We start from the raw sequence: 10,567 nt of genomic DNA, 5'->3' as shown, positions 1-10,567 counted from the left end.
TATGACTTGACTTGACTCGATGTAACATCAGGCCAGTCGTTGTGTCAATAAAGCTATTTAAACAACTGACAATAAAGAAATCATACAATTGCAGCAGAGTCAATAAAGCTCAGTGAGAGGAAAGTCAGAGAAGTGAAGACAATTACTAATGATTGCTAATATTGTATTGACACAGCCACTGTGTTTATGGCTGTGTGGGCAAGGAGTTTGCTTCCTGGTCAGGAGGTCATGGGTTCAGTCCTGCCGTGTGGCACCTTAGGTAAGTGTCTTCTACTATAACCACAGACCAACCTTGTGTGTGTGTATGTGTGTGTGTGTGTGTGTGTGTGAGTGTGTGTGCCCTTGTCTTTACAGCATGTAATGGTCATAAAGGAATATCTCCATTCTGGAGAACAGGTGAGGGGTTTGCAACAGGAAGGGTATCCAGCTGTAGAAAAATCTACCTCAACAAATTTTGTCCGATGCATACAAGCATGGAATAGTTGACTTTAAATGATGATGATAATGATGATGATGATGATGGTGATGGTGATGTGGATGATGAGGGTGATGATGATGATGATGATGATGATGATGATGATGATGGCGGTAATGATGATGATGTGGATAATGATGATGATGACAGCTTCTCTACATTTATGGGTGCATGGATGAGAAGTTTTCTTTCCTACCCTGTGGTTCCAGGTTTAAGCCCATTCATCATCATCATCATCATCCTTGTCTAACGTCCAGCTTCAATGCTGGCATGGATGGGACAGTTTGCCAGGAACTGACCAGGCAGGAACCTGCGCTAAACTTCAGTAACTGCTTTGGCAGGATTTTTACAGCTGGATGCCCTTCCTGACATCAAACACTCAGCTGAGAGGAGTTAGTGCTTTTTAGGTCAGTTTTGGCAAGGTTTTTACAGCTGGATGCCCTTCCTGACATCAAACACTCAGCTGAGAGGAGTTAGTGCTTTTTAGGTCAGTTTTGGCAAGGTTTTTACAGCTGGATGCCCTTCCTGACATCAAACACTCAGCTGAGAGGAGTTAGTGCTTTTTAGGTCAGTTTTGGCAAGGTTTTTACAGCTGGATGCCCTTCCTGACATCAAACACTCAGCTGAGAGGAGTTAGTGCTTTTTAGGTCAGTTTTGGCAAGGTTTTTACAGCTGGATGCCCTTCCAAACACCAACCACTTTACAGTCTGGACTGGATGCTTTTTAAGTGGCACCTGCACTGACAGGGTCACCAAGTAACTTGCAAGACAAAAATCTTTTGCGAGGGGAGGGGACATTGGAGGAGGTGGTCTTGTGTCAGATGATGAAAGGTTATAGTGAGACAGACAGGCGGAAACAGGTGTCTTGCTGTGGAGGAGGTACAAGGTTACATGGCCAGAGAGAGAGGGGAGAGAGACAGAGAAAGGAAGAGAGAGAGGGGAGAGAGAGGGAGAGAAAGAAAGAGAGAGAAAGAAAGAAAGAAAGAAAGAAAGAGGGAGAGAGAGAAAGAAAGAGAGAAAGAGTAAGAAAGAGAGGGACAAAGAGAAAGAGAGAGTCAGAGAGAAAGGGAGAGAGAGAAAGAGAGAGAGATGGAGAAAGAAAGAGAGAGGGAGAGGGAGGAAGAAAGAGGGAGAGAGAGAGAGAGAAAGAGAGAGAGGAAGAAAGAGGGAGAGAGAGAGAGAAAGAGAGAGAGAGAAAAAAAATGAAGACTGAAACAGGTGTGCTGCTGTGAAGGTTTCCTATGCTACTTTAATGAAGCTTGTCAAAGTTTCCTATTCTGTTTTAATGGAGTGTGACCAATATTTTAACAATGAAATTATTGTATACAGTGCTCAGGTGCACCACAACTTGTCAAAAGTGCATATAAAGCATATGCAGTAATGTACAAATGTCTGGAAAGTGAACGGTGTATGAGTCAGATACATGCTTGCGTGTGTATGGAGGGGAGAAAATCAGGTGTAGTGTTGGCGAATCTCAGGAAGCATGGAAGTGTTGAAGGATGCAGTGCTCCGACAACTAACTACTGATGTCAGCAGTTTGTTCCATGCTTCAGCAACTCTTAGCGTGAAAAAATGTTTCCGAAAGTCATGGGAGCCGTGCTGTTTTCTGACTTTGTAGTCATGTCCACAGGTGTTTGACAGGTGGAGTTTGAAAAGGTGATCAGAGTTATTGTTTGTAAGATGGTTAATAATTTTATGGGTGTCTGCCATGAGTGTGAGTCGAATTTGGTGGACAACAATTGCATGAAAGCTCATAGCATGTGTATGTGTGTGTGTGTATGTGTGTGTGTGTATGTGTGTGTGTATGTGTGTGTGTGTGTGTGTATGTGTGTGTGTGTGTGTGTGTCTTAAGAACAGATATATATTGCTAAAAATTATAGACATTGGCTGTGGGTAAAAAAATGGAGTTTTTTTTTCAATAAAGTTGTTCATGATATTTATTCTACAATGGCTGTCTAGTTAAGAAACACACTTTGCAATCCCTTGGTTTCAGATTCTGTCTCGCTCACTGTATGGCACTTTGGGCAAGTGTCTTTTACTATAGTACAACATTGCTCAGTGCCTTGTGAGTGAATTTGGTAAATGGAAACAGAGGAGAAACCTGTTTCATACTTACATATATATATATATATATATATATATATGATGATATATATATATATGTATATAAATGATGATGATGATATATACGAGTGAGTGGACAAATAAAAGAAGGGCACTCAACCAATTTATTGGGAGTTACATGTATGGATCAAAACAGTTTGATTCAAATTCATTGGTACTCTTGAGTTTCAAGCATGATGCTAATTGTCAGCTGTTTTTGGCTGATGACTATCATCACACTTGAAACTCAAGAGTACCAACGAATTTGAATCAAACTGTTTTGATCCATATATATATATATATATATATATATATAAAGTTAATCCAAACATGAAAATACAAAGAGAAAACACCACAACACGAGGACGTGGAACAAGTATAGTGTTATTGGACGCTCAGGAAAGGAAAGAAAGAAGGAGGATTTAACGTTTAGAGCGGAGCTCTTCGTCAGAAACATAGGAAAAGGAAAGATCCAAGGAAGGAAGACGGAGGGAAAAAAAATCGCCAAGATACACACGCGATCACATATTGAATCATGTATATATATATATATATATATTATATATATATATATACACATACATACATACTCTCTTGGAAATGTGTGGCATATTCAGTATAGAGGCTTTCTTGATCAAGATTCAGAAGCAATGCTGTAGACACATCCTTTGTATGAATAGTGGTCAAATACCAAAACAAATCTTTTATGGTCAGCTTGTAAATTTATGATGTAATGTAGGCCGGCCACTTCTATAGTATAAGAACAAATTAAAACATTAAAAGAAAACTTTCAGAATCTTGAGGGAAACCATATAAACTGGAGGGGAGAGTGCTTTTACCAGCTTCAAAATTTCAAAATCCAAAGGATACAACATGAAGAAGAGTTACAGGAAAATAAGAAAAGAAATGAACAGAACAATCTTCCCACAAGCCACCGTTGCTCACATTGTGATTTCTCAGCTGGATCACATGCTGTTTAATAAGTCAAGCTCACGTTCATCTCCATATTGCTTTTGGTGGCCTGGGGACTCACATGAGGAGTCACCAGGTGAAGTGAATGAATTGCTCTTTTACTCTTTTACTGGTTTCAGTCATTTCACTGTGGCCATGCTGGAGCACCGCCTTTAGTCGAGCAAATCGACCCCAGGACTTATTGTTTGTAAGCCTAGTACTTATTCTATCGGTCTCTTTTGCTGAACCGCTAAGTTACGGGAACGTAAACACACCAGCATCAGCTGTCAAGTGGTGGTGGGGTGACAAATACAGGCACTCAAGCATACACACACACACACACACACATATATATACATATATACAATGGGCTTCTTTCAGTTTCCGTCTACCAAATTCACTCACAAGGCTTTGGTCAGCCCAAGGCTATAGTAGAAGACACTTGCCCAAGATGCCACACAGTGCGACTGAACCCAGAACCATGTGGTTCGTAAGCAAGCTACTTACCACACAGCCACTCCTACACCTATTGTAAACATTGATGAATGGCCAGATTGGAGCAATCTTGAGTATGGTGAGCCTCAAAATTATAGGGATGTAAACACATTGACACTAGTTTTCAAGTGGTGGTGGTGGTGGTGGGACAAATACACACACACCTGCACACCTACACACATATATACAGCAGGCTTCTTTCGGTTTTCATCTACCAAATCCACTCACAAGCTTTGGTTGGCCCAAGGCAATAGCAGAAGACACTTGTGCAAGGTGCCATGCAGTGGGACTGAACCCAGAACCAAGTGGTTGGAAAGCAAGCTTCTTATCACACAGTCATGCTTAGCATGATACAGTGTAGCACATATTCCTGACCTACCATTAGAGCTCCATCATCATCATCATCATCATCGTTTAACGTCCGCTTTCTGCGCTAGCACGGGTTGGACGGTTTGACCGGGTCTGGGAAGCCAGGGGCCGCTCCAGGCTCCAGTCTGAATCTGGCAGAGTTTCTACGGCTGGATGCCCTTCCTAACGCCAACCACTCCGTGAGTGGATTGGGTGCTTTTTACGTGCCACCTGCACAGGGGCCGGAGGGTCCGGCATCGTCACGATCGGTTCGAGCATTTTAACGTGTCAGCGGCACGGGGGCAACGAGGTCCGGGGTACTTTGGGGATCGGGGGTACTTGGGGATCGTGGGGTACTTTGGGGATCCGGGGTACTTTGGGGATCCGGGGTTACTTAGAATGGGTAGGGGGTATGTGGAATTGCTGCAGAAGAAAGCCAGCCGGGTCTTTGTAGTCACAGCATATCTCCAGAGATCTCGGTCCTTCGTCATTGCCTCAGGAGGCCCAATGCTCTGAGGTCATGCTTGACCACCTCATCCCATGTCTTCCTGGGTCTACCTCTCCTCCTGATACCTTCAACTGTTTGGGAGTGGCACTTTCACACATCTCTCTTCATCCATCCGCAGCACATGACCATACCATCGCAAGCGTCGCTCTTGCACACCACATCTGATGCTTCTTATATCCAGCATTTCTCTCAGGATACTTACACTCTGTTTTGTGTGCACACTGACACTACACATCCAGCGGATCATGCTAGCTTCATTTCTTTCAAGTCTACGCATGTCTTCTGCAGTCACAGCCCATGTTTCATTACCGTGAAGCATGGCAGTTCGCACACATGCATCATACAATCTACCTTTGCTCTGAGGGAGAGGCCTTTTGTTGCCAGTAGGGGTAGGAGCTTTCTGAACTTTGCCCAGGCTATTCGTATTCTAGTGGTGATACTCTCTGTGCATCACCTCCGCTACTAACTTGGTCTCCCAGGTAGCGGAAACTATCAACTACTTCTAGTTTCTCTCCCTGGAGTGTGATGGAATCTGTTTTCTGAGTGTCTGTTGTGTCTATTGTCCCTGTGCATCTGCCGCACATGAAAGCTATCTTATCTGTTAATTTCCCTTTAATGTTGCTGCACCTCTTATGTGTCCATAACTTACATTGGGTGCATCTTATGGAGTTTCTAGCTACCTTACTACCTTCCTACAGGTTGAGCAGGGCCATCTACCCGAGGGGATGTGTGTTGAGTACCTCTTGCTGCTTACTAATACTTTGGTCTTTGCTACATTTATTCTAAGGCCCTTTGATTCCAACCCTTGCTTCCACACCCGAAATTTCTCTTCTAGTTCCGGTAGTGATTCTGCTATGAGAGCTAGGTCATCGGCATAGAGGAGCTCCCAGGGGCATCCCGTTTTGAATTCCTCTGTTATTGCCTGAAGGACTATGATGAATAAAGGGGACTGAGGGCTGAGCCCTGGTGTACACCTACTTCTACTCGGAATTCTTCACTATTTCGTTGCAATCCTAACCTTGCTAACAGCCTCTCTGTATAGAGCCTGTACAGCCCTTATTAGCCATTCTTCAATCTCCAGTTTCCGCATCGACCACCAGATAAGGGAACGGGGAACCCTGTCAAAGGCTTTCTCCAAGTCTACAAAAGCTATGTAGAGGGGTTTATCTTTAGCTAGGTACTTCTCCTGCAGTTGTCGGACCAGGAATATAGCATCAGTGGTGCTTCTACCTGGTAAAAACCGAACTGCATTTCATCTAAACAAATTCTCTCCCTAATGAGATTGGTTATGACCTTCTCTGAGACCTTCATCACCTGGTCCAACAGTTGATACCTCTGTAGTTATTTCTATCTAGAGCATCACCCTACCTTGTAGCAGTTGACTATGGTACTGCTGCACCAGTCATTGGGTATGGCTCCATTGTGAATTGATAAATAATCCTTTCTACTATACACACAAGGCCTGAAATTTGGTGGGAGGGGACTAGTCATTACATTGACCCCAGTGTTTCAATGGTACTTAATTTATCGACCCTCAAAGGATGAAAGGCAAAGTCGACCTCGGCAGAATTTGAACTCAGTATGTAGCGATGGGTCCGTTGACAATTAATGTCATATCATCATCATTGTTTTATGGTCCACTTTTTCTTGCTGGTATGAGTTGAATGGAGTTTATTGGGCATGAGCTAGACAGGTTTTCTATAACCAAACACCTTTCCTGTTGTGAACCCTTACCTGTTTCCTAGTAGAATATTATTCACCTGTGGTCAGAGATGTTTTCATGGAAGATTGAAAATAAAGTATGCCACATGTATGATGGTGATGTGCATTTACATATATCACATGATGTCAAAACAAGGGCACACCCATATATTTGTACATACATATACATGCATGCATTTCGTTTTGGGATCACCACTACTTTATTATCTACCTTCCTTCCTAGCTCTCCTGTGTGACCCTTCTGTCCGGCATTCGTCATGATAGATCGCTAGCCACTACACAACCTTTATTTTCTCTCCTTGTTTCTTTCTATGTTCCTTTCTGTGGAAGAGCATAGGCTCAAAATGTTAAAGACTTTTTCACTTCCCAAGTGTTATACTAATACATCTGTTTGTTGTCTACACCACCTGTCTTTGTCTTTTGTTTTTTTGTGAATTCTCCCCCTATATATATATATATATACACACACACATGCATATATATCTATACATACATGTATATACACACATGCATACATACATATCTATACATATATGTATATACACGTGTGCACTCATGCATGCTTACATACATATGGCTTGCCAAATCCACTTACAAAGTTTTGGTAGGTGCAGAGCTATAGTTAAAGACACTTTCCCAAAGTTTTACTGTTGGTTTTCTAAGAATATGGTAGAAGGTTTTTGAAAATTTAGACATTTGTATATTGTTAGAATAATTTTTTTTTAAATGTTATTTTGTGTGGTCATTTAATACCTCTCACAATAGTCTTTTATTATTTTAGTAGTCAACTAGTTAATCTGTCTTGTTATTGTTTAATCAACAGGTCAGTACTGATTGAACAGACTGATGCTCAGAGACTGTCCAATCATGATAATCCAGCCTTCTTTCAGGCATAGTGTATCTAAGACTACATTATCAAATATGTCTTTCATTTCCTTAAGATAGTAGTTCTTCAGTTTGTTTCAGCCATCACAGGGTTGCCTAAAGCATCATCATCAAATAGGGGTGCAGTGTGTTAGAAAATTGAGGGAACAGTATGTACAGGGTGCTTTTTCATGCCAACAGCTTGCAAGATTACAAACTCCAAGTGGGGCTCACTCTATTGCAAGCGTTCAGGCCAGATCCCTGGTTTTGGGATAGCTTCCTCTCTTGCTCCCATCAGCCTGGGTGGCCTTGAAAAAATAAAGGTCATGGACACCGCTCTTCTTTTAATGACCAACTAGTAAAAAAAACCAAAAAAAAACAACTAATTCTTTGATATTTTGCCATTTAGGTTGACTATTTGTCTGAATGACACCTTTATGCTTTATTTATATACCTTATATCCTAAAAGACGGTATCGTGATTTGGCAACGAATCGTAACTCTCATAGAAGCAGATAAGAATGATAGAAGAAAGCCAAAGAAAGATGAAGATGTGGTCAGGTGATAATTAAGCTCTGTGAGACTTGTAAATGGCATATGATGGCATAATTGAGATACGGGAAGAATATTATATTGCAGACCTACCCAAATTATGCCAATATGATAATAAAAAAAGCCACAAACTCAATGATTTATCAAAATGCTCCAAATTAAAATAATTATTAAACTATAATATGTTACCATTAATAATAAATTTATGTTGAAGCAATCCCTAAAGTTGTGGCATTATACACTAAATTTGTATATTGAGTTCTTGATTTTTTTTTTTTTTTCTTTTTCATTCAAATAAGCTTTTACTCAAAGAAAGCTCAAAATGTAAGAATCAACTTGCGATGCAGTAGTTTTCAACTGACCGTTTTCGAAGTTTGTCTTTCAGAAATATTCCGGCACTTCTGTTCACCTTACACTGTCCAGCATGGTATATAAGCCACGTACGATAATAATGAGATATTTTGTAAGTGCCGTTTTCGAATGGTACTGCAGAGAAAAGATTTATTTCTTCCAAGTGAATATGCCTAACTGTTTTTTTTTTTGAAACCATTCCGTTAAGTAAAACACCTGGAGATAGCAGTAATTGCTAGCTGGCGGTCCCAGATGAAGACCTAGGAATAACTCAGAAATATCGATTTTTAACATGAATAGCGCAAAAATATTGATAGTCAAATGTGAAATGAGATTACGTAAATTTGAAGTTTTGAATTGTTTTACAGTTGTTATTTTAAGAATAACTGATCGCCTATCGATGCTTCCACTGAATTCTTGAATATGCTTTCGAAAAAACTCCACAGAGTCCTCAATGCCATCCAGATATTTTATGTAAAGATTGATGTAGATGGTGAATGGTACGGAGCTCTTTGAAAGATGCATTGAGGTCGTCAGTCAGTAAATACAGCTGTGACCAGCAGGGAGGTCATCGTGGTGAGGGTTGGTCGGTCGATGACAGAGTGGTTATTATTGCCGGGAAAAAATGTAAACAAAATGAGCGAGATTGAATGTATAGGTGTAACACGAAATATAAAGTGGTGTTCTAGTGTTAACCAACCGCAGTTAGTTTAATATAGCATGCCAAAATGTTGACAGTTGCAACAAGAAATATTACACAACGTGTATGTTAGGCGAAGAAAAGATCTGATATATATATTGTGGTTATTGATATTGGAGCGGGTCCTTTACCGGTTAGAATGTAAATACCCCGTCAATTCAAAAATGAATGGAAGAACGATTGCAGGGGGGAAGATATAGTGAAAGGAACCACTGGCTGGACTTGGAATTATCGTTGGAATTACGAGTGGATGCGTCTTGTGCGACGTGTCTTTGCAACAAAACAAATGACAAAATGAATAAAAGAGAGAAAAAATATACGGAATGGTTGCACGCTTACCTTGGCTAAAATCTGCCAACGTTGCATGGCAACGGCCCCGTTGATAATTCCGTCGTTTTCAGTTGGCTTTTTCGTCTTGTTGTCTCCAGTTGATTGGACATGATGTGGATGCTGCAGTTGTGCAGCTGTAGCAGAAGGCACTTGGCTTCCTATCGCCGTTTCTTCTTTGCCACTGTCCGTGTCGGAGCGTATTCTTGCGGGCTCCATGGTTTTGAATACGGAAACTGCTAAAACCAGAGATCACGCTCTGTCGACTCCTCGCTCCTCCCCTGCCGAACTGTAACCACTAAAACCGTGCACAACGACCATAGAGATGATAAGCAAACGCGCACACGCACATGCACTAGACTCGTCGCATGTATATGTGTGTATATATGTATATATATATATGTGTGTGTATATGTATATATGTGTGTGTGCGCGTGTATGTATGTATATATACGTATATAGCGTTGATATGTGCGTTTGTATTTGCCGTGTATTGTTAGTATAATAAATGAACGGAGCGTAGATTTATGATGTTATACATGTGTCTGCTTGCATTAACGTGTGTACAATGTGGTCGCTAAGGAGCCTTTAGTAGTTGTAATCACATTTGTTATTCTTGCTAATTCTTATCTCTCTTTTCTTCTCTCTCTCTCTCTTTCTCTCTCTCTCTCTTTCTCTCTCTCTCCCTTATCGCTTGTTCTCTTTAACACTCCTCTCTGCTTGTCCATTTTCCTTTCTCTTTCTCTCTTCCTGTTCATCTCGCCTTAATCCTTTCTGATTTTTTTCCCCTCACCCACCCCCTTTTTTTTTATTTTAATCCACTTGTGTAGAAATAATTAATTAATTAAATAAATAAACAAATAATCCAATAATCAATCAATCAGAAGCCAAAAAAACAAAAAAAAGAAAGAAAAAAACCAGGTGAAATGTGTGACTGTAAATTTGTTTATGAGAGGAAGGAGAGAAAGTTTTAGAGAAAGAAATACAATAACAAAAACACAGGTTGTTACTCTGAAGAAGGAAGAAGCTTAATAATAGAGAGAGGAGGAGGTGATGAGAGAAAGAAGGGGAGGGAGAGAGTGTAAGAATTAGTGGGGATGGTGGTGCGAAAGAGAGGGTTAAGGAGAAAGGGCGACGGGGGAGATATGACACGAGGGTTAAGAGTGGTGGCGG

At 40.9% G+C, this 10,567-nt stretch overlaps 1 protein-coding gene across 1 annotated transcript in view; it reads right to left on the bottom strand.

The window, feature by feature from the left end:
* LOC115217253 (calmodulin-lysine N-methyltransferase-like) overlaps positions 1–10,139 on the bottom strand; it is a 113,571-nt gene extending 103,432 nt beyond the window's left edge. Inside the window, exon 1 of the mRNA XM_029786893.2 lies at positions 9,407–10,139. Within this exon, the coding sequence (XP_029642753.1) occupies positions 9,407–9,613 (207 nt within the window). The 5' untranslated portion in view covers positions 9,614–10,139. The remainder of the gene's footprint in view (positions 1–9,406) is intronic.
* Between the last annotated feature and the right edge of the window lie 428 nt (positions 10,140–10,567).

The sequence above is a fragment of the Octopus sinensis genome, linkage group LG11 (assembly GCF_006345805.1).
Source record: "Octopus sinensis linkage group LG11, ASM634580v1, whole genome shotgun sequence".
NCBI classification, from domain to species: domain Eukaryota; kingdom Metazoa; phylum Mollusca; class Cephalopoda; order Octopoda; family Octopodidae; genus Octopus; species Octopus sinensis.
The sequence above is the reverse complement of the archived record's forward strand: the minus strand, read 5'-3'. Positions and strand labels throughout refer to the sequence as shown.